Source organism: Zalophus californianus, chromosome 14 (genome assembly GCF_009762305.2).
Source record: "Zalophus californianus isolate mZalCal1 chromosome 14, mZalCal1.pri.v2, whole genome shotgun sequence".
Classification (NCBI taxonomy): domain Eukaryota; kingdom Metazoa; phylum Chordata; class Mammalia; order Carnivora; family Otariidae; genus Zalophus; species Zalophus californianus.
In genome coordinates, this window is record NC_045608.1 from 50,110,416 (window position 1) to 50,135,641 (window position 25,226).

Consider the following 25,226-nt stretch of genomic DNA (forward strand, 5'->3'; position numbering starts at 1 on the left):
CTATGATGAGGGGAGGTGTCAACTGTACAATCACTTTGGAAAACTGGCAGGTTTGTGCTACAGCTGCACACAGACACATTCTAGGACAGAGAAAGTCAATCCCTATGCACACACCAATAGAAATGCTCCAACACACACACACACACAAAAGAATGTTTATAGCAGTTTTATTCATAATAATGCAACCGCATGAACTCGGTCCAAGCATAGTACAATGGATGAATAAAATGTGGCTGATTCCTACAACAGAATATTTTTCAGCAACTATAAAAATGAACTACTTCTGTATATAGCACGGATTAATCTTACAGATATAAGTTTGAGTAAAGGAAGCCAGACACAAAAAGTACCTACTGTGTGATATCCACTTACATAATGAAATCTAAGACCCGGTTATGTGGTTCTACGTTGATAGAAATAAAAAATACTAGTTACTTTTTGGCAGAGGGCATACTTCCTGGCAGGGGATACAATGAAAGCTCCCGGGGTGCTGGAAATGCTCTTGTTGATATGCATGGTGGTCACACTCTTAAACCCGTAGGAAGCCTTCTGCTTCTGGTTGGGATATAGAAAGTCATGAGACTATTATTCACACTCTAATGCAAAGAACAAGCCAGATAAGTTACCAAATCACAGATTTTTGAAGCCATAACTGAGAACATAATGAGGCTAACTGAATAAAAATAAAGAAGCTAACAAGCTCTAAGAGAAATAAGACCCATAGCTGCTTTTATTTCTGGAGGAGGAGAGAGTGGAAGAAGAAAGGAATCTGTCATTAAGGAGGTCCAGGCTTCCAGTCACGGAATGAATAAGTCATGGGAATAAAAGGCACAGCGTAGGGAATATAGTCAATGATACTGTAATAGTGTTGTATGTGACAGATGGCAACTACACTTGTGATGAGCGCAGCATAATATAAACACTTGTTGAATCGTTACGTTGTACACCCGAAACGAATATAACGTTGTATGTCAACTATACTTCAATAAAAAAGGGAACACTACAGCCAATAAAGAAAATATTTTTAGAAACTAAACTACGTTTTGACCCAAGAAAAGGCAGAGAGAGCATGAGGACAAATCACCTAGACTTGCAAGGAAACTTTAGTGGCCACGTGTGGACAAGCCTGATGGATTTGCATCTTGAGGGAGTGCATACCCACCATCAATTCTTTCCCACAACCCTCTACCTGCTCCCTAAGGGAGTGCACCAAAAGGCCAAAAACCTGTCATGCTAAGGAGGAAGTCTGGATTTAATAGTTTCCAAAGAGCTGGTGCGGGTGTGAAGCCAGAGACAGGACACTCATTAGGATGTGACTGTCCTAGGGATTTCATGAACCACTTCAGGTAGAGGCAAAGGTAGCATTCCCACACTGCATATTGTATTCTGCTATTATGAGGTAAGTCATAGAGTGAATAAAAAGCCCATTATTTAATTTTGTCACAATTTTCTTTTCAATTTTTAAAAAGGTTTATGTATTTATTTGAGAGAGAGTGAGAGCACATGTGGTGGGGGAGGGGCAGAGGAAGAGGGAGAGAGAGAGAATCTCAAGCAGACTCCCTGCTGAGCTTGGAGCCCGACATGGGGCTTGATCTCAAGACCCTGAGATCACCAGCTGAACCAAAATCAAAGAGGCGGATGCCCAACTGACTGAGCCACCTAGGCGCCCCAACTTTTTTACATTTCCTATAATGAGAACTGCAAAAGGAAATCATGACAGAGAATACAAGATGGACAGAGGCTTTTGATCTAGATGAACATGGCATCAAAGAACCAAGACGCTAACTACCAAAAGATACCACAGGAAAACTAATACTAAATAAAGAAATTAGACACAGAGGACAATATAGAGAAAGTTACAGCAAAACCTTTCGACTATTAGGGAAGTGGGTAGAAAACAAAACATTTGTGCCTAAGAGCTTATCTGGGGGCAAAGGAAACTTTAGAGGTCAGTAAAAGAAGAGGCTGAACATTTATGAGGATGATTTTAATAAATCTTGCAATAGGTAAGTTTGACTTATTGGATCTCAAGAATCAATCTAAGTGGATAAGAGTCAATAAAGGAAGTCAGTCTTTCCTAAAATAACTACAACAATAAAACCTCATTCAACACTTTCCCTCAAAGGGATTGGTGGGGAGGAGGGAGAAAGAGGCAGATCAGGTAACACTGAGTGCCCAAGATGTTGAGAACGTTCTTGGTTCTTGCCTCTGGGCCTCCAAGTCTATGCAGCACCCAGTTATGACCGGTAGCCTTCCAGTTATTACTATTTATACTGAAGCTTCATGGAGTTGGGTTTAGATTTATGCCTAGAAAATTATGCACAATGACATGAAAAATAAAATACTGAAAGTAGAAGATTTATGAGATAATGTGATCAATATACGTTTGCTGATCCTGAACATAGCTCAGGAAAGTGAAAGGATAGATTAATTAAGGATTAAGCCAAACATGAATTTTAATATCCAAAGACATTTATAAGCAAGAAACCCTGGTGCATATTTATAGAGCCACTTTAATTAGTCAGTATTCAAAGCAGCTTTACACATGAGTCAAGTTTTCAACATATTTTACAAGCATCTCTTCTAAATGCGAGAGTTGAGGTACTGTAAACCAAGCATGGAATCTGGAATCAGAAAAGGTGGACCTCAGTTCTGGCTCCGCCAATTACAAACTCTGAGAGCTCATCACACAACTTGCTACAAATGGAACTTGGAGAAGTCTAATGGGTTGCCACAAAGATTTTTTTTTTTTAAAGATTTTATTTATTTATTTGACAGAGAGAGACAGCGAGAGAGGGAACACAAGCAGGGGGAGTGGGAGAGGGAGAAGCAGGCTTCCTGCTTGTGATCCCAGGACTCTGGGATCATGACCTGAGCCGAAGGCAGACGCCCAACGACTGAGCCACCCAGGCGTCCCTGCCACAAAGATTAAACCCAACAGTGGATGTGAATGTGCTTTGTAAAACAGAAAGTGATATAGGGGCACCTCGGTGGTGCAGCTGGTTGGGTATACGGCTCTTGGTTTCAGCTCAGGTCTGATCTTAGGGTCATGAGATCGAGCCCCACATCGCATTCAGCTTGGAGTCTGTCTGAGATGCTCTCCTTCTCCCTCTCTCTCTGTCCCTTCCCCCACTTGCACTTCTTGTGCTCTCTCTCTTTCTCTCTAAATAAATACATAAATAAATAAATAAAATCTTAAAAAAAGGAAAAGAAAAAACCACCCCAAAAGTGATATATTATTTCCTCGAATAGAGGGGAAAGAGAAAATATGTTCATGAAAATTTGCTTTTATTCAAGTTAACAGTCTTATCACTAATTGTTTATATATATCCTTAAGACAGAGTACATTTGAATTTACTGATAATGATCCAAGACCCAAGAATTCTGGGTTTTGTTTGTTTTGTTTTTTTTGACTACTGCCCTCCCCAAAGGTTGCATTTGTAAGTGAAAATAACATAATTATCAAAGTATCTAAAATATAGTCACCTGTCATGTTGATTTTTTGTAGATTACATTAGTATCTTCCAGGTAATTACAAGAGGTACTGTATCAGAGTAGTTAGGTCAGGCTATGACATCAGACAGACCTAGATTCAAACCCTGTGTCCATCACTTCCTACTTCTTTATGAGAATCCAGTCATCTGTAGCTCTGTTTTCTATCACAAAAGGGGAGGTACTCATAGTATAATAGCACAGGTTTCAAAGATTTAAGAGATACCAGCATTTATTGCACTTAGCAGAATGCCTGGTATGTGGTACAGACATTATAGATGTGAGCTATGATATCTAAAATTTGCTTTTGAGCACATAAAAATATTCAGCATATTGGTCACCCTCATCCTTGAACACACATGCAGTTCCTCATGTACACAGTGATACAGAAGCTCACGTGATTTTATAGCCAGATGGGAACTTCAACATGTATGAGCCAGGCATCATGAAAGACTACAGATACAAAGATGAACTAGATACTGTCTCTAATTTCAATACTTCTCAAGAATTGAAGACTCTTGAGGGCAAGTATTTGTTGGCTCTGCCCACTTCCGTATCTTCAGTGATCAAAATAGTGTATGGAATATTGAACTTGCTTGGTAAATGTTTGTAGAATAAGTTATCTAGTGCTTTTCCTGTATATATAAATCCAGTTGGGACACTAATTTTACTTATACTTTAGATATCCAACGAAGAAAAACTATAAAGAAAAATATTTTTATCAGCATTATTATAATTGGAACTGGGTTTAAATCCTAGCTCCTTGAAACAATGTTAACAATTTTCTTACAAAATAAATGCAATGACATTTGGCACCTTGAAAAAAAAAATCAAGAAATGTGAAGAATCCCCCCCCCAAGTATTTGATAATGTGACAAACATAGGAAACTCGAGACCATTTCCTTACTTACCGCGTGTATTAACATTTGTCCTGCACCTTGAATTATGTGATCACAAAATTTCATCTTAAAGGTTTAAAATATAGCTCACCTGGTCTTCTTCTCCTCCACCTTCTTCATCGTATTTTAAAATATTATCTCTTACATCATCTTCTGGATCAATTAAAAGTTGCTTGGCCTGGCGTTCTTTATCCCGGCGTTTCATCCATACCACAAACATCAGAACGAGGACTAGGTAGAAAGAGTAAAAAAAAAACAAAAACCACAGTGTCGTAATTTTAAAAACATGACCTTTCCAATCACCGCTTTTCACATTAATAACATACTTATCTGGGTCAAGAGCTTCTAAGGCCTCTTCCAGTCTGTTACCTCTCTCTGGCCTGCCGTGAAGAGAGAGAAGACCGAGTGGGGCCGGAGCACTGGACACAGAGCCTGGAACCCTGGGTTCCAGAACCTGGTGCCCTCTGAACTCACTGGCTGAATGCCCATCCTCCATTTTATAATTTACCAAAGGGGACAATAACCATGTCTGTCTCTGACTTTGGCTTGCTGGAGGACAGGACACTCCTAATATAATGGTTTGTAAATTCTAAACCAACAAACAATAGTAAGTCCATTGTTGGTTGTTATGCAACTGCTATTTCACTGAGGTGGGTCGGCTGTCCTTAATCCTCCCCACGTCCGAGGGAACAGCACTACCCAGGGAAGGTAGGTGCTTGCCAGGACGACTTGAGACTTGAGTAGTAAATTGGAATTGGATCAGCAATTGGGTCTTGAGGATTTTGGCTCCCAAAGGCTGGTGTTTTTCTCCTGTGCTGTTCTGCATTCCCTCTCCTATTAAAATGCACGTTTCAGGTAGGAAGCTGACGGGATTTGTTTGAGCACTGAAATAACACAAGGCTTTCCGCTTTACACTTTTGTGCTGGGCCTGGCACCATGAATTTTCCAGAGGGTTGATGTTAGAATCAGCACCAATTCATTTTCCTTCAAAATGCTACAGTCACTCCTTCATGCTGTAATCCATCATATCGAAGTCTTTCTTGATAAGGTTGGCATATATGCCACATTTTAGTTCAAATTGAAACATATCCCTAAGTGCACATCTAGGAGTGCATTCTCTCTCAAATCTGAGGATAGCAGCTTACATCCTGAAGCAAGAGATTTAATGACTCCTATTTGAGCACATTTTTATTATTGGCCATAAAAGTAAATATCCTCCTTTTAAAGCCAGATACATGATCTCATTTGCCATTGTTCCAGGGCTAAATCTAGCAAGTGGATTATCAGTATAGCATGCAGGTTTCAAATTATAGTCAAAGTCGTCTCCATACAGGAAGTAAAGAAATGCCCAGGCTTCTATAGTAATTGCTTAGAATAAAGGGACAGAATTCTAAATTACCAGAACACTTGTAAATGGAGAAAACACAAAAGAAATGGCCAACGTTTTCAAGAAAGTGATTGGTGCATAGCATGATGGCACAATAAACTAAGTCCTGCTGCTATTTAACAATAAAACACAGGGCCCCGGCAATTTGTCCTTTTAACCTGCATGCTTAGAAGTGGCTCCTCAAGTACTTTCCAGTGGTTAATTTCTTGCATTCCATTGAACCAAAGATTGCAAAGTATCTGAAAAAGGAGCAATTCCTTAATCTCGACTTGCTCTAAAGACAGACAATTGATTGAGCTATGCAATCATTTCTATCATCAAATGTGCCGCGTGAAGGACAATCTCGCACTATTTTACGTGGCCCTTCAGTAACGAATACCTTGATCCCTGCATGACTGCGGTTAGCTGCTGACTGTGCTTTATACGAGCTAAGGAAAGCAATATACTTATTTTCCTAAATCATCAACTAAGTGCCATAAATTCATACTCAAATCATAAGCTAAGCGCTCACACTTAGGACCGTCTAACATCTTTCTATGGAGAGAGTTTGCTACAGCTCTTCCAGCCATCAACATCAGAAAACGGTTGCCACGGGTCACGGGCGAGGTGTGCGGGCTGGGTTTGCTGCAAGCACTTAAGTGCTTGCAACAGTGCTCAGGGATTTTCTCACTCTGCGGGGGACCGGAGCGGCCCGTGAAGGATTGGCCAGAACGCATTCAGAGGTTGAAGAGAGTTGTTAAGATTGTATTAAAAGGCAACAGCAAGAAGTTACTTGGCAAAACGTCTTAGGAGGGAGAAGAACTGAATGCCAGGAGATAATGCCGATACTTACTGAGCAGGATGATGATGCACAGGAGGATGGCTACGATGGCGCCCGTGCCCAGCCCTGCGCCCACAATTCTATCCACATCTGTACAGTCCCCATTGGAGTCACACTGGCAAACCTTCACGCGAAGGATGGAGATATTTGATTTGGGGGGATTACCCGAATCTGTGATTATGATCGGAACTTCATAAATCCCAGCTTCAAGAAATTTTATCTTCAAATTAAGCTGAGCAAAATCACCTACACAAAAAAGGAAAACGTACGGTGGACAGTTAAGACATCACACGATACAAAACACGCAACCTTTCCCAGAATGCATTTACTACTTAAGAGCATACATCGATCAAGCCATTCGACTACGCTGCATTGTGAAGATTTTTTTTTCTTTAGCTGTAGAAGTTTTTAGTATCTTATTTAACTTTACGTAGCTTTTAAAATATATTTGATGAGAAGATTATAAAGCACCCAAAATGAACTTTTCGTATCAGGCTTCAAAACCTCCCAACTGCACATATAGTCAAATAATTAACCTGTTCTTACCATTAAGCCGAGTGATGGTCCAATTTCTCTTAATAGTCGCTGGAGACAAAGGAAGATCAAAAGCAAATGGTCCAGCATTTGGATCGATGTCATAATCAAGTGCTGTGATGTTAATTGAATTGGGGTCTGGAGTTTCGCAAGTCTCTGCCTCTTGAGGTAACACTTGAGGGGCATTGTCATTGATATCGAGTAAATAGATCTGCAGTGTTCCCGTTCCACTCATAGGGGGGATTCCTTAAAAGGAGAAAAATCACAAACCAATGCTGAACAGTTCTTTCCCATGAGTCTCAATGACGGTGGAATGCTCAAAACTTCTAGCCTGCTTGCCCTCATCACTGCATAACCTTGGAAATATCTAGTCGCCACAGCATCTGGCAGACTGTTACTCCAACAAGGCCACTTCTTGCTTCCTTTCTAGGATGACCCTGAGCTGCCACCTTTGTTGTGCCCAACTGAGTGCTGGGACAATGCATGTCCCTGCAGAGTGCGATTCTGCACCTGCCCTGCCCTTGCTGTCTATTACGCTGGGCCTTGTGCATACCACGCTCCTCTAGCCACTGTGGGGAACACAAGAGAAGCAGAACATGGGGCTCATGGCCTTGTGCACCCTCCTCTTTTGACGGAGAACCAAGACGTATGCATGAAAGAGCGTGAGAATGCTTTTAAGGCTCAAACACAGCTATGAAATATCCAACCAGTCTACAGACAGGTAACACAGACCCACACACCTCCTCTTGGGAAGGAATGCCATGGAGAAGAGAAATAGGATTTACTGATCAACCAGCTACCTGCTTATCCAAGAATTAGGTTGCTCTAAATACATTATTTCATTGGTAATCCTACGAAGTCAATTTAAACAGATGAGGAACCTCAGGCTCTGTACGCTGCTCATGGTCACACGCTCTTGTAAGTGGTGGGGTTGCTACTCAGGATAGGTCTGCCTGACCCCAAACCCATTCTCATTCCACCCTAAAAACTGTCTCTACTCTGTTTTGTGATAATTTAGTCTGGTAATTTGGCCTCTTCCATATTGTATGTATTTTTAGTGTTATTATATATAGTGTCATAATTATTTTATTTAGTTCAATTACATAATACACATTATATAAATAGAAAAGAATAGAAATATAAAAAATGTTAAAATAATAAATCTGAGACCCAGAAGTTGAAGTGACCTGCCCAAGAACATGCAGTTAGGAATGTGCCCACAGACAGTGCTGAGGAGGAGACAAGGAGAAATCTCTCTGGACCTGTCTGAGGGACACGTACAGTTCTGAGAGCAGGGAGAATAAAAGTCGGGGGGTGAGGTGGCTGTGAACAATATTCTCACAATGAATATAGCACCAAGAGCTCAGTGATAGTCCACAGTTTGAAGAACTTTCACACTCATTATCACATGTAATATTATTTGACTTTCATAAAAACTTTATAGAATAGGCAAGCCACAAAAACAACTTATCAATAATGAAACGAAGGCACAAAGAGTATAAGAGCTCACCCCATCATTAAGGAGCAGAACCAGGGCTCCACATCCGGCCTCAATTTAAAGTTAAGTGCATTTGCCAAGCATCACGGCTAACACAGATGTAACCACCCACTTCTCTCTCCTATCAAACACTCTTTCAATTAGAAAAAATCCACCTTGGTGAATGACAAATCTGGTTGTAACAACCAACATTCATACATATAATTTTATAGTTCTTTATTTTATTTTTTAAAATTTTATTATGTTATGTTAATCACCATACATTACACCATTAGTTTTGGATGTAGTGTTCCATGATTCATTGTTTGCGTATAACACCCAGTGCTTCATGCAGAACGTGCCCTCTTTAATACCCATCACCAGGCTAACCCATCCCCCACCCCCTCCCCTCTAGAACCCTCAGTTTGTTTCTCAGAGTCCATCGTCTCTCATGGTTTGTCTCCGCCTCTGATTTCCCCCCCTTCATTTTTCCCTTCCTGCTATCTTCCTTTTTTTTTTTTTTTAACATATAATGTATTATTTGTTTCAGAGGTACAGGTCTGTGATTCAACAGTCTTACACAATTCACAGCAAATCTCACAGCTCTTTAAATCTCAACATAATGGTGTAAGATATATTGCTTTAGTTCCATCATAGAGGAAAGTGACCACTTACATGGCAGAAGCTGTCCCTATGACGTTTCAGCTCTAAATATTTGAACAGTAGGTCTGACATTAGAAAGGATAAGAAATACTGCTTTAACCCTGTCACCATGTAGACTTATGACAGATAATAATCTCACTGAATCTTACTATATAGAATTCAGAAAGGTCCATTGAAACTGTTCTTATCAAAAACGTTTTTCAAACTGCTCATCTTGACCACCAAATTGAAGCCTGCTAGTTTTATTAGATGCTAACATTGATAGTCTAGAACTAAACGATTTTCAAACGTGGTTGTGATTCAGTTTTAAAACTACTGACGCATAACAGAAATATTTATTTGAGTCTTTGTGTCAGGCACTGTTTTAAAAACTATGTGTACAAACTGAGCGTTCTAGAGAGGAGAGGCATGGAGGGATGGGTTAACCTGGTGATGGGTATTAAGGAGGGCACGTTCTGCATGGAGCACTGGGTGTTATGCACAAACAATGAATCATGGAACATTACATCAAAAACTAATGATGTAATGTATGGTGATTAACATAACATTAAAAAAAAACTATGTGTACAAACCACCTTATCTTCCACGATACACTATGAGTTACGTACTGCTGTCATTATCCCTAGTTAAGAGAAAAAGGAGGAAATGGATATATTTAAAAATCTTGTTGCCAATCCCACAGTTAGAAAGTAGTAGAGTTGGAGTCTGGGTTCAGGTGGTCAGGCAGACCTTCAGAGGCTGTACTCTTAAACACACGTCATACTGAGGGCTAGCAAAGCAAAATAAATCCATCACCAGGTTTACATATAAGTCATTTTTGTCTTATATAACTAAAGAAAGAAGGAAAGAAAGAAAGAGAGAAAGAAAGAAAGAAAGAAAAAAGAAGGCTATCTATTAATCTCAATCATTTAGAATCCAGCAGACACCCAGAAAGGAAAAAAAAAAGGGCCTAGACTGTATTTTCAAAACTAACACACAAAAGCTTGTGTATTCCCTTATCTCACTTTACGCACACAATTAAGAGTTTCCTATCCATGGCGGACTAGAGGCAGAGAATTACAAAGAGAAAAAAATGCTAGAGACAGACCAACTGATGTCAGCAGACTGACTGTAAGAAATATAAAAAGATCGTCTCAAGGCCACTGAGGCACGAGGCTAGACTCGCAGTAAGGAGCAGTCAATCTGTCTCAGGGTAGAAGGCTACAGAGGTTTGTCATCACAATCTGAGGCTACCACCCAGGGTGTGTGGACATTGCGAGTATTATAGAAGATAAGGAACATGTGAGAACACCCAGTGGAAATGGAAAATAGACATAGGGGCCTCAGCTTAATAAAGGTCAGTTTTCTAAACAATTGAGTTTGGGAGAAAACCTTGTTTCTCGATGATGCATTCATGATGAGGCTCTGCTCTCTTTAACAACATACGCGGTAATACAGTGACCATATTTAATTACATACCATTGTCAGAAGCAAGGAAAGTAGCATTATATATATTGTTTTTCACGTTTGGTGATTCTCTGTCCAAAACAGCGATTGTTGTTATTTGCCCGTTCACAGGATCTATTTTCAGCCAATTGGCAGGATCAGATAATTTTGTGTATCTACAAAATAAAGTGTTAGTAAATTTAAATTTTTCGATATACTTAAAAAAATAACTACACTATGCAGAACTACAGTCTTCAAAGAAAATGCCACTGAGTCTATATAAAGTCGATTTATATGTATCAGTAGGTTTATCAGCTTAAACTCCTTTTTTATTCTGGGTGGAGGCTAAGTTTTTCAAGCTCAGATAACCAATAAAGATTGGAAAAAATTTCCTATGTTTTGAAAGGTAAAAAGTTGTAGGAGTTCAATACGCCTATTAGTTAGCTATTTATCTATCTTGATATCAACGTATAGAGAAATGCAAAAGATATGCATTTATCTGTTAGCAGCAGTTCTGAAAGAAGTTAAATTAAATATGAGCTAATTTAAAGAATTATCATCACCAGCAATGGATAATAGTCATGTGGGGTATGCTCTGCCAACAATCTACCCCTTTATCAGGAAAGATAAATTAGATTTTGCTGAGGTTGGAAATCTTTACAGATATGTTTTATAAGTCCTATAACTACCGTACAGGTAAGAGGCAAAAATAATTAGCTCTTATATCTTCTTTTAGGCATGAGTTTTCCTTTTTTCCTGATGTGTGGAGAAGAGATAAATGTTATAGCTTCCGAGCCCTATTTACTCTCAGTGAAAACTTTTTGCAATGTTTGGTATAATAGCATTGGCTAAGTTATTATGAAATATAAAAAGATAAAAGGGGGCAGAGAAAAAAGACGCAGGGAACATTTTTTTCCTCAAATAATACATGAGTAGATCCATTCTTCTATTTCCCATCTGATATACTCATTGATTTATTTCCTGACAGGAAGCTTCATCAAGGAATTAAAAATAATTTTGTAATGAGTGGTTTTGGTTCCAGTTCAAATTTCTCATTCAAAAGGTAGATAAATTTTGTGCACAACACAGAACATAAAGTAAATTTTAAAAAATGCAACGAGTGGCATTTGATACCTAATATTTTGCTGCATGTATCGATCTGGGTCCTGAGCGGTAAATGTTGTTAACATGGTACCAGCATGAAGGCCTTCTTCTTGGCGAATGATCTTGGGATTTGGGGCAAAATAAGGGTTTTCATTCACATCAATGACTGTGACAGACACAGTTGCAGTTGACTGAGGTGGGTGTTGGATACCCTTGGCTAATGGCACTTGATTTTCAGCAGCGACAGTGAGGACAAACATCCTATTTGTTTCAAAGTCAATTGGCTGGGGAAAAAAAAAAACACCATATTTTTGCAGGAAATAAGAATATTTATATTCTACAGTTTTCAACTCCATTTTCAAAACATTAATTTTTCATTCCCTGCACCATAGGTTCCTCTCAAATGTCTGAAAAACATGCATTAGCATGGCCAATGATTGAAATATTTATCACAATTGAGCCTGTTTGTATAAGATATCTGTAAATCTCAGGTACTTTAACAATTTATGTTCACAAAATAATGCATAGTACTATTGCACTGATTGCATCAGCTACATCTGAAAACTTGATTATTCTTTTTTTTAAAGATTTTATTTATTCATTTGAGAGAGAGAGAATGAGAGATAGCACAAGAGGGAAGAGGGTCAGAGGGAGAAGCGGATGCAGGACTCGATCCTAGGACTCCAGGATCATGACCTGAGCCGAAGGCAGTCGCTCAACCAACTAAGCCACCCAGGCGCCCAAAACTTGATTATTCTTAAGAACAGCATCGTAACCAAAAATACTAAATAGTCTGAGGTCAAGTGAGAACCTGAATGTCTAGATTATACTCCGAAACGTTGGTATCAAAGACCACTCCTCATCCAGGAGACCTTTTACATCTGGGATGAAGTGCAAAACAACAACAACAACAACAAAAAACCCCAAGAAACCAAAGCCCCCAAACTATAAAATCCAATTTTTTCATAAAACAAAAACTTAATTCTATTTAAATTTTAAATTTAAATTCTATTTAATAAAAACAACATTCATAATTTGAAACACATTTTAAATACAGACATGTACACACACTTATGAAAAATAATAGTATTTGTAGGCTTTTTCTTGTTTTTGTTTTTCCCTTTCTTAGCAAACCAAAACTCTGGCTGTCTCCCCAAAAGAATTTTAGGTATTCTACTGGTCTGCAAGAATCCCTAATCTAAGAACAACACTTTAGATAAAGGCAATGCACAAATAACCCATAATGTAAATATTAAATTCCAAATTTCCATTGACTCCTGCTGTCAACAGAAGAGTTACCAGGAGTCAAGTGATCAGACTGGACTTTCATTTCCACTCTTGATTTCCTCTGATGACCTTCTAGTGGGGGATGCAGATAAACATTACTGTGCCATAAGAATTTGAAAAAAAAAAGAGCTTGACAAGCTCTCATGCCCTCCTAGGTGGTCTAGGAAGGATTAAGAGTGAAGCTAATGAGAAAGCCCCATTATTAGTTTCCTACCCTAGACCACCTCCTCAAAACCTTCAAACACAGAGTTTCTTTTTCTCTCACTCTAAAATCACCAATTCAACTTCCCTTTCTCAACTATTCTAAACAAGACAGTATAGAAGCCAGAAAGCAGAATTCTTTGAGTGATTTCATTAGCTACATGAAAAGTCCAGGACATAATATTTATTTATGCTACGTGGTATGCACAAGTCTGTCCTTAAATGCGTATTAAGTGTAACCCTCAGAACGATGCTATGACTTCGATACTATAATCCTCCCTACTTTCCACATGAGGACCCTGAGCCTCAGCGAGGTTCCACAACTTGCCGTGCTCACACCACTCCCAAAAGCAGGGCTGGGATTCGAACACAAATGGTCTGGGTCTGGGGTGTGCTTCCTGATCGCTATGTTCTTCATGCAGAGAAATTTCCAACGCCCACCTCCCAGGGGAAATTCCCATTTTACTCACACGCATATGAAATTCTAGGCAACGGACCCCTCAGAGCACCTTCCTAGGCAAGTCCACATTTGGGTTCACTTACAAATCAACTGTTGGGATGTGAGGCAAGGAAACACATCTCTTCACTGGGGGCTCAAAGGAAGAGATGCTCACTTTAAGGAACTTTTACGTTATAGCTACGTATTTATTACCTGTGAAGTTAACATCCCCTTGCTTCCAGCGCTCAGTGTTTGCTCTGTTTGATTTTTGACAATTAAAACACTGTCTTGAATATAACATTTAAAAACAGGAGTATAAATTCACAACATTTTCAGAATGTAGGCCCTCTTTGTCCCTACTCATCCCCTTTTACTTTTGTGATATTTTCTGGTTTGTTCTCTGAGTCAATACTCAAAGGGCACCTTGAGAATAATAGGTGTGGGGCATCCTTCCTAATAGCTATCAATTGGCGATCAATACTTCAGGGTGTGCCATATCACGAACACATCTAACTACACCGACAGTCAACACTGTGGAGGACAGTCCTGTCTTCAGAATGTTAAAATTGTCCAAAATGATTGAAACCCAGTCGTATTCCAGAGACAATGTGAGAACATTTATGTTGGCCTCAATGTAGCCTCAACTTAAACTAAACAAAAAAACAAATGTGACTCCCCAAAATTTATTAACTCTAGATTTAAAGGTGTCTGAAAGAAAAAAACAAACAAACAAACCCTAAGACACAAAAGGAAACTACGGGCGAGGGAGCATGGACTGGTCAATGCAGGGTGCCCGTCAGAGAGATCAGCGGCCCAAGTGGCACTTACTTTGACTACGGTGACGAGGCCGTCATTGCTGTTCGGGTCTGTCTGAATGGCAAAGCGCCCTGTAGGATCCCCGCTGGTGATCCTGTAGGCAGCATTCCAGGCTGGCGTGTGGGGCTGATCCTTATCGGTCACAGTTAGATTCGCTACTATGACATCTACCCTGTTTTCAGGGACTTCACCATAGAACTACAAAAAAAAAACAAAAACCTCGGTCAGAGGAGTGACGTGGGCCGGTGAAGGACAGGGTGTCTTGATGACCACACTGCCCTGATTTTACTGCCCCATTAAATCTTTATTACCCACACTAAATGAGGAAATCCATAATGCAGGTAATCACAGCATTTATGTTTAACTTTAAAAATACTATCACTTTTCTCAGCAGTCAAAATTTCTTCCAAATGATGTTACAGTTTCATTAATATTAAAATTAGTGTCCATTTGTGAGTATCTGGGTGATTAATGCAGGGTTGGAGAAAAGGACTTGTCTGAGGGAAATAATTTTCCTCAAGAGATAATATTTATATTCTCGACAAAGTTGCATAAATCAGTCATGTAATATCCGTTCAACTTCATGCACCTGAAAATATTTATAAATATTCTGTTATAACAGCACCAAGTATTTTTAGGCCATTTCTTCCAGGTGGCATATTTTAACAACTTCATCAGTGGACCTGGGAGACTAGGAGAAAACAAATTACTCAGTTGCCTCATTTAAAAGTCCTGGTGACAGAAAACAGCTGAGAGGGTAGCCAATATACAACGAGGGTAAGCAAGGTCCACCTCTATTTAATGCATTTATTATTCATGACAAAACTTCTCAGTAACGGACCACAGACCCAAGTTCTGTGAGTGACCGTCTGTACTTACCGTCATGGCAGTAAACTCTGGAGGATTGTCATTGACATCTGTCACCGTGATGACAGCTGTAGCTGTATTTGAAAGACCATATGTGGGATTGCCTTCCATGTCGGTAGCTTGAATTATTAATGTATACTGCTGCACTTTCTAGAAAGACAAAAAGATAACACCTTAGATGAAACTAATTCCTCAAGTAGACACAGCAGTTGTTTTGTAAATAGCTCTTTATTACACACAGAAAGCACAGCACCATTCATTCTGATTAACATTGCTTGAAATTTCCCAAGTGGAGCCAACTTCTAACTTGAGAAGCACAGGTCTGGTTCTTGTCTAGAGAGAGGTGGCTGTATATTTTCACCTCTACTTGAGGAAAAGATCGCATTGTAGATGTGTGAAATTCAGAGAAGCGGAAACTTCCATCTGGTCTCAACCTTCCCCTTTCTTCTGAACTTCACAACATTGTGATCAAGCATTCAAGTCATTTGGCTTGTGTTTACTTTCTCATATGTTAGTTTCTACCCAGTTTAGAATACTAAAGACAATGAAAAATCTGGTTGATAGAGTATTTTCTCCTACTTTCCATTAGTACATACTAGTCACAACTATGTAGGAGTTATATATTCTTAAGTGAAGTTAAAACCTAATTAGAGGGTTTATGTTTATGTCTTTAGTTGTAACTAAGGAACACAGTGGTACTTAATTGTTGCATACTCGATGGATTGTCATTTTGGCCTAACACTCATTGCGCCCACATACCTAAGAGGGACCTAGATACATCTGCATGTAGATGGCTATTACCAAATAGGTATCACTGCTTTTAAATTCCAAACTGAAAATTTAAAAAATATTTTATTTATTTATATGTATTTATTTGAGAAAGAGAGAGAGAGCAGGGAGAGAGGCAGGGAGGAGGGAGAGGAAGACGGAGAGAATCTCAAGCAGACTCTGAGCTGAGCTCAGCCCCTGATGCAGGGCTCGATCTCATGACCCTGAGATCATGACCTGAGCCAAAACCACGAGTCAGACACCCAATGGACTGAGCCACCCAGGAGCCCCATCTGAATTGAGTTTTTAAAAGAGGGAGCCAAATTAAGCTGCACTGTATCTAGACTATCTGGAGACTGTCTGAGAAGTCCATAGTACTAGCTGACAAATACACTTTATATTATACTAACCAAAATGATTTTCTTAAAGTCATTTGAAATCTCTGTGGAAACTGGCACATATAAAAAATATAGATCTTTTTCATAAATGTTAAAACATTCTGAACAACAAAACCTACTTCTTCATACAAAAATAAACTGTCACTGCAAAGTACAGTTTTCCCTGATTCTAAATATAGCTAACATTATGAATGGCCATTCTTAAGGGATTTCTGGAGCTGGCTAGAACAGACACAAATTGTAGCTTTTGATTTAGTTTGTTAGTGGGAAGGGCAAGGAAGAAGAAACGGGTAGGAGAAAAAGCCAAACCCCACACATCTGATTTGAAGTCTCTGTCTACCCAAATGCCAAACTCTAGCAGTTATTTATTTGTCTTCCTAAAAAAGAAAATACCACTTATTTGAATAAAAAAAAAAAAAGAAACAAAGGAATAGTGCTAGTTGAGCCATGTAAATTTTTTCTTAACCCATAACACCTCACCATAGTGCTTACGTAGGCTAAAATATTTCTCAATGATTTCCTTTCCCAGTCAAGTGTCATTTCAGCTTAATGTTCTCATGGTTAGTGAGAGAATTTCGTAGGGCACTCAGTTCAGCTTCCTAGCCGAAAATCATGAAAATAAAAATTTGTTATGACTTTGAAATGCAATTTCTCTTAGCTGCTATTTGCAGAAGCAGATGAACATTTTCAAAAAAAGGAAGAGGTTTTTCTTATTGTTGTTGTTAAAGAAGATAAAAAAACCCACACAGATATTGTATGGAAATATAGTTCTTTGTTAATGTCTGCTCTTTAAATTATAATGTCTACTTTAAAATTATATAAGCATAATATATACAATTTTCCACTGAGCTGAAATATTGGGATGAGTAGCTAATACGTGACATTTCCTACTGCTTCAAGTTAGTCTTAGAATCTTTAAGTTACAAAAGAACATTGTTATTTCTAAAATACAATGTCTCTTCAAATAAAAAAAAAATCCGACTTGGTAAATAATATAATCTCCATTTTCAAATGCTTGGTTGGTAAAATGTTCTTACATTTAGTAAGGAAGACATGACAGCTTGTTTTAGACAACCAAACTATATAGGGCTTCTTGCCTAATTTAGTCCCTGGGCATCTGGTTCTGAATGACTGACATTTAGATTCCATAAGAATTTGACTTCCCATCCTCAGTCCCGTATCTGATCAAGGGGACTTTGCTTAAAAATGTTTCCTTATTTCCTCTTCTAGGTGGGTAAAATCTCAACTCATCCATTTGCTATCAATCCTAGGCCCTGTGACTCACCCACCTTACTTATCAAAGCAATGTATCACCTTTCATCCACTTACCCTACACCTTGAGCTTTTTGAATCTACTTTCAAATGCCTATGGTAACCCTATACACCACTGCCTTTGGTATTTCCCTTAGGCTAGAACGGTGGTTCTCAATGGAGGTAATTTTGCCCCTCCCCACCCCCCGGGGACATTTGACCATTCCCGGACATTTTCGGTTATCACAATTGGGGGTTGCTACAGTCGCCTAATGGATGACCATAGAGGCCAGAGAGAGATGCTGTTAAACATCCTATGATACACAGGACAGCCCCCCCACCAAAAAGATTTATCCAATCCAATATGTCAATAGTGCCAAGGTTGAGAAACTCTGGGCTTCAGTACCCTTCCCTTCACCCTGAGCCTGGTGGACACAAAGTGGAAAAGCCACCTCAGAGATGACTTCAGAAAGTCCTGGAGGCAGAGCTGTTGGACTGTCATGGATACACCTTTATCACTGTTTCTAGTTTATATGGCTGCTATAAATCCATATGTCTGCCCTCCTGGTTATGTACACACAAACACACAGCCCTCCTCAGGCCCCTGCTTTGTCAATGTTTGTGTCATTGGTATACAGCCTAATGCCTGAACAGAGTAAGCAAGTGATAAATGCTTTTGACTTGGTGGTTGGATGGGTGAATGGATGAGAAATCCTGGGCCTTGCCTTCCACTATAAAAATCATTCCAGGTTTGGGAAAAACCATCTTATTTACATGGTAGCTGTTATTTATTCATTAACTCATACACTGGGAGTATAAACTAGCTCATTTTCCCAAACTACAGTGATTCACACACGATCTTCCCAATGCTGCCTTATCCTCATATTTCTGTAGCATGAGTCACGTAACATTTATCTTGACATTCCCTCCCTTTCAAAAAACTTAATTTATTGTAAAAGTACCATAAATGGAAGACCAACATCACCTGCCATAAATATAACTGTAAAAATAAACACACTATAACCCTTGTACTCTGGCAGTCTCTACTTGGTGGAATAGCATCTGAAGACTTGTGGTCTCCAGTTTTCTCTAGAGGCTTCCCTACATGTATCAATAAAATCATCACACCTGTGCACCACACTTTTGAAACACTGAACTAAAGTGATATGAGCGAATGAAGAAGTGAGAGCATTCGGTCATTCATTCAGTTTGGCACACATTTAATGAATGTCTACTAGATGTCAGGCAATGTAGTATTTACTTGGATAAAATAATGAATGATGCCAGAGATGGCCTTGATATCCTTAAGTGATGGAGGCATTAACAGGAGCAAATGTACAAAGCACCTGTAGGAAGAGTTGGAAGGAGTGATGCAGGGACTTCAGTAGGGGCATCCAAACCAGCCCTCAAAGTCTGGAGGGAAGAATGAATGCAAGAGACGTTTTGGAGGTAAACTGAGAGGAACCTGATAACTAAATTTATCAGTGGATGGATGGCAGTGCATGGTAAAGGTAGGTAGACCGTGATCTTGGGAGACTGGGGAGGTGGCACTGGTCACATGAAATGGGAAATTGATCAGGAATCACAGATTTAGGGAGATGATAGATTGCTCTTGGATGCACTGAGTTAGGGGATCGACAATTAAGTAATAATGTCATGAGAACTTAGAAGATAAGTATAGGTTTGTGACGCTGTTCAAATTCTTAAACGGGAAGCTCCAGTTCCTTCACCTGTGAAATGGGGTTGATCGTACCATCTATCTTGTATGTCTGGAGTCTAAAAATTTTTTTGAATGCTTACTGTGTGCTGACATTGTTCTAAGGGCCTTGATAAGAAAAAAAAAGTAACATTTTTTGAGACTGAGTACTAACGACCTGCCAGATACACTGCTAAGCACTATACGTTATCTTATTCAGTCCTCACAATAATCCCATAAGGCAGGTGGATTTTTTTTTTAAAGATTTCATTTATTTATTTGACAGAGAGAGAGAGCACAAGCAGGGGGAGCTGCAGGCAGAGGGAGAAGCAGGTTCCCCACTAAGCAGGGAGCCCGACGCGGGACTCAATCCCAGGACCCTGGGATCATAACCTGAGCTGGAGGCAGACGCTTAACCAATTGAGCCACCCAGGCGCCCGGATTTTTTTTTAATCCTCATTTTGCAGATAAGGAAACCAAGGCTCAGGGAGGCAAGGAAGCTTGCACAATGACACCCAGCCATAAGTAGCAGAGACGAGATTTGAAGCCAGGTCTCTCTGAGTCCAGAATCTGTACTGTTAATTGCTCTACTGTATTAGTGCCCTCCTAGAAAGTGAGAATATCTGCATGACAAGGGTGCAACCTGAGTGGGTAGGCGGGCAGAAAGCCAACTATTAAGACGAGGAGGGAGTGGGAACTGAGCATGAGTGTGGGCTGTCCTTTCAAGGAGTATGGTGTTGAAAAGAAGGGAGAAAATCACATAATATGAACATTTCCCTCAGGGTTCCTATGCGGGGTAAAAAGGAGCCCATCAGCCTCACCAAATACTGAGAGCAAGAAAGCAGATATAATATCTATGTGACATAGTCTTTGCCTATCTCGGGGAATGCAGAGACTACTAGGGGTGCCCAAGGAGGGGTTGGGGACTGGGTTTCAGAGAGTGAGGGTCACCCTGCTCTACAGAGATGGGAAAGGAAATCTCCAGGCAGAGGAAACCACAGGAACAAAAGATTTGTACAAGGAGTTGCATGTGGTTGTATGAGTGTTGGACATCACTTGTTCCTCAACAGGAGGCAAGGAATCCCAGGAGGTTAGACCAAAGAAGGCTTTAAGACCAATGTCATAGAGGGTTTGGAGTGCCATGTTACAGAGCTCTGACGTCATCCTAGGGGTCATGGAGAGTCATTTTACCACAGGGGAGACTCATGTTTATAGATTATAAAGATACTTGTGGGGTTTTAGAAGGGAATCTGTAGGGAAGGGAAGACCAACACAGTGGAACACAGGAGAACATGTTGCTGAGAGGGCAACGGAAAGGATCAGTAGGCTTGGAAAACAGGAAGTATCTTTCTTTCTTTGCCATGAGAAAACAATGCTGAAGAGCCAAAGTGATAGTGCCCACCCAGTAGATGCCGAGGCTGGATTTATGATGGCAACAGAGGAAAACAATAGCTAATATTTATTGGGCACAGTGCTGAATGCTTTACGCCTTGTGTTACATAACCCTTACGACCATCCCACGGGGGAGGTAATATTTTTATCCCCATTCACAGATGTGGGAACTAAGGTTTCAGGTTAATACACTGAAGGTCAAATAGCCCATAACAGGCAGTCCCAGGATTTACACCCACGGAAGCAGAGGGCGAGCCATCAGTAGTCCTACCTGAAAAGGGCAGGAGATGGACATCAAGGGAAAGGGGTGGAGAAAAGAAAGTGCCAGGAAAAGGCACCACCAAGTAACGCAACCTGAAGAACTGATATTTTTCTAAACCTACAGATTAAAGTAAAATAAAAAACGGAATCTCAGTAGGCATTTCAATGATTAGGAGTTCAATCACTTGTAGGTGTCATATATCCTGGGAGAACGACAACTGAAATTACTTTTGACAGAAAGAAAACTGTGAATTCTAATAGAAATAAAAGAATCTCAGGCCTGCACGAGGCCTGAAGAAGTCAGAGTAATTTATCCCTGGCCTCAGGCAGAATTACCATAAACCATCTGAGATAGACACATTTTTTTTTCCATTAAATGACTTTCAGAAAAGGAAGGTTTTCCATAATTTCCCCTAGTAACTCATTGTTGTGTTTAATAATTTCACTGTCAAGAAGCTATTTCTCACACATGATTCTAACGTTTCTAATCCATTTCCACGTTCATTTCATCGGGGGTGGGGCATGGCAACTTCGGTCCACTGCAAAATAAACTTAACCACAATTAGGGTATGGCATCAGGCTTTCATCCTCTAAACTAAATGCAGTCGCTCTAGTTTTTAAATATGGCTGGTCTGCTTTAGTAAAATGATCTTTAATTCTCCTTCTTGTCATGAAACAGCCAGACTCAATGCGATAAGAATATTTCCATGTGCAAACATGAGGAAGCCCCATTTCTGTATCTTCCAACGAAGAGTGTGAATAAAAGAGAAATATTTATATTGGGGGATGAGCTACATACCTACACAGTATCTGAGCAACCTGGCACTCAAGAGAGAATGTTAGAAAACACCCCCCCTTCTCAAACAAAATATGCATGCATGCTGATTATTGGCATTTAAGCATTGCACTTCATACGGTAATGGAAGAGGTGAAAAGACATGCATGTTCCAAGTATCACTGAATGAGAAGTACTACTGCAAACACTAAATTTCAACTATCTCCAACACAGAATATTACTGGACAAAGAATCAGTGACACCCGGAAGTTAATAGGTACAATGTTACAGGCATACATTTAACTCCTAAGTAAGGCTCCCAGCTCAGTTCAGTTGTGAATAAAGTAATCTTGATTTGTTCGTACTACTTTATTAAAGTGCTTCTAGCACTATCTTGTGTATATAATTAATTGCAATAGTAATTTTGTTTTCGATCCAATTCAAGTGAATGCTACTGGGGCAAATATAGGGTCATAAAAACCAACTCCTAAAATCCTTGTCAATAATATGTATTACGGTAGGTATAATGTTTCCTTTTGACATACATAATCTGAGGTCTCATTACTATAAAAGCTGGCTCAGCCAGAAATCTACAAAGCACAAATGTCTATGAGTTAGCACTTTGATAATTCACTCACACAATGATTACTGATGGTCAATAATGACCTTGAGAATCTCTTAAGAAAATGGTCAGAACAGCATAAAAGATTCATTAGGGACAGGGTTTTCGGGAGAGGATGTAAGTGGGGCTTAAATAGAAACATGAAGAAATGGAAGGTTCAAGAGCAAGAAAAAGGTGTAAGGCATTCCTGGTGGAAGAAATTACATGAACAAAAACACAGAGGTGTGTCTGAGGACCATGGGTTGAGGTCTGTCACAGTGAGATGAGCATTGGGAATTAACCGAAATGCCCATCCACTCTCAGACTATGACACTACATGGTATTTCAGTGTTGTCAACATTTTATGCCTTTTCAACAAAAATTATGCCAGAAGTCTGTTTTTCTCCATTTATAACTTTAAAGGCTTGTCAGTAGAATTAATGCCATTGCTAGTCTTCAAACCTGTTAAATAAGTTAATCTTAGAGTCAAGGGGAAAATTCTAATAAAGGAGATAATCTCTTTTTACTAAACCAGGTTATCCAGAGAGGCTACAAAACACCTCAGCACACACGTTATTTGTAGCCTCTTAAAAATATGACTGTTGGGGTGCTGGGGTGGTGCAGTTGGTTGAGCATCCGACTCTCGGTTTTGGCTCAGGTCATGATCTCAGGGTTGTGGGATCGAGCCCCACGTGGGGCTCTGTGCTCAGGGCAGAGTCTGCTTGAGACTCTCTCTCCCTCTCCCTCTGCCCCTCCCCACCCCCACCCCCAAAATAAATAAATAAATCTTAAAAACAATAGGACTTAAAAATTATCCTAAATTTACACACACATTATTTGGGCATGGTTTTTAATTTAATTCCTCACAAAAACCTTTGAATGTAAGGGAAAACTGAGAAAAATGCCAAGAATTTTAAAAATCAGATACCAGATGTATCTAATGAACTCAGTGAATTTTCCTCTAAATATTACATGGACCAGCAATGATTTATCCAGTATGCACACATCATTTAACCAATTCAAAGTTCGGTAGAAAATAGCACAAGATTTCTTTAAAAAATTGATATTGAATAATACTGTCTACGTATTATTACCTGGAGCTAAACTGCATGTGATACCACATATACCTTTAAGATTAAACGACAAATTCAAATAGTTTTTGGTTGGCTTACTTCTCTATCAAGTCCAGCTGCCACCGTGATAATATCACCAGTCTCATTGTTGATTGTAAACATGTTGGGCGAAGGGGTGCTTGGAGCCTGGGATAGGATTCTGTACCTCAGCATCCCGTTTAGGGCATTTGGATCGTCTGCATCAATAGCAGTGACCGTCATCACGTACGTTCCTAGAACAGTACACATGGAAAATGAATGGTCACCCTGCACTTGAGGGTCTCCTAAATAGATATACCTAAAAAGTGTATCTGCCTTTTGGATCAGTCTTAATCTCACTTTTTCAAAACAAACATTTAGTCACTTAGATTTAATTAAAAGTGCTACTGATAAGAACAGCACTCACTTTAAAAAATATAAAACATGGTTTAGATCTGCAAAAGGAAAATTATTAAAAATGTATATATTTGTAAAGACTCATTTTTTTCCATAACTTTTGAGTTCACTATATGGCTCAAAGAAAAGATCACTTCAGACCTTTATTTATATAAAATGCAAACAATAGTATAGATGCCATTAGCAACATCTTTTATGGCCACTGATACTTTGCCTTTGCCATGTTTTCCTCTGTTATACAATAACATCGAAAATGACACGCTGAGCATGATTCTCCTCAATGCCTAAGTCACTTTCTGAAAGTAAGCTGTGTGCGTAACGATGCACACTCCATTTACTCAGGTCATAAGGAATCATTCCATGCATTACTGTTTTGGTACATTGAATAGGGGTTTGGCACTGTGGTTCATTATTTCCTAGGAGATTACAAGAGCACTGTAACAAACTCAGGGACTTCAATTTATTAGATACTTTGGAAAGGAAATCTACAACGCATTAGAATCAAATAAGTTCAAACTAGCTACACACCCTGTGTAATTTAGAAGTAGAGAGAAAAGTAGTTACTATTTAGGAAGGTTTGTTCTGTGGGATGTTTATAAGAACTAGCATATAAAATTTTCCATCTCTAACTTAAATTCGTCACGAGTGCTCTAAGCTCAGTTCTTCTTTAGAACCTCTCCATGCTACAATTTTGCCCCAGAATTCATGAAGGCTTGATCACGTTATTCAAATCTCTTTCCAGAGATTGTCCCTTTGAGTGAGACACTTCTGATTATGTGCCCACTCTGCACCCTTATTTTTTTTTTTTAAACTTCATTGCATATGTGCTTGCTTCCTTGGCTTTTATTTTTCTCCCCTACTAGAATGTAAGCTCCAGTAGGACAGGTTAGGGTTAGGGTTAGGATTAGGGTTAGGGTTTAGGGTTAGGGTTAGGGTTTAGGGTTAGGGTTAGGGTTTAGGGTTAGGGTTTAGGGTAGGAACTAGTGTGTCAACGCGGTGCCCACAGTGGTAAAACAGTGACTAACACACAGCAGAGACTCTATAAACGTTTGCTGCATGAACAAATGAAGGGTCAACACAAAAAACGTATATTCCGGAACGTTGAACCAAAATACTGATTACAATGCAGTTTAATTCAAGATCTTTCCAGAACGACTACTGGAAA

General features: G+C 39.5%; 1 protein-coding gene across 2 annotated transcripts in view; it reads right to left on the reverse strand.

Moving 5' to 3' along the window:
- CDH2 (cadherin 2) overlaps positions 1-25,226 on the reverse strand; it is a 207,227-nt gene that overhangs the window by 25,717 nt on the left and 156,284 nt on the right. For both annotated transcript variants that reach the window (XM_027576021.2, XM_027576022.2), the window contains 8 exons: positions 23,726-23,898; positions 15,424-15,561; positions 14,557-14,742; positions 11,832-12,085; positions 10,731-10,873; positions 7,145-7,378; positions 6,611-6,844; positions 4,483-4,622 (listed from right to left, as the gene is read on the reverse strand). In XM_027576021.2, coding sequence (XP_027431822.1) covers positions 4,483-4,622; positions 6,611-6,844; positions 7,145-7,378; positions 10,731-10,873; positions 11,832-12,085; positions 14,557-14,742; positions 15,424-15,561; positions 23,726-23,898 — 1,502 coding nt within the window. The remainder of the gene's footprint in view (positions 1-4,482; positions 4,623-6,610; positions 6,845-7,144; positions 7,379-10,730; positions 10,874-11,831; positions 12,086-14,556; positions 14,743-15,423; positions 15,562-23,725; positions 23,899-25,226) is intronic.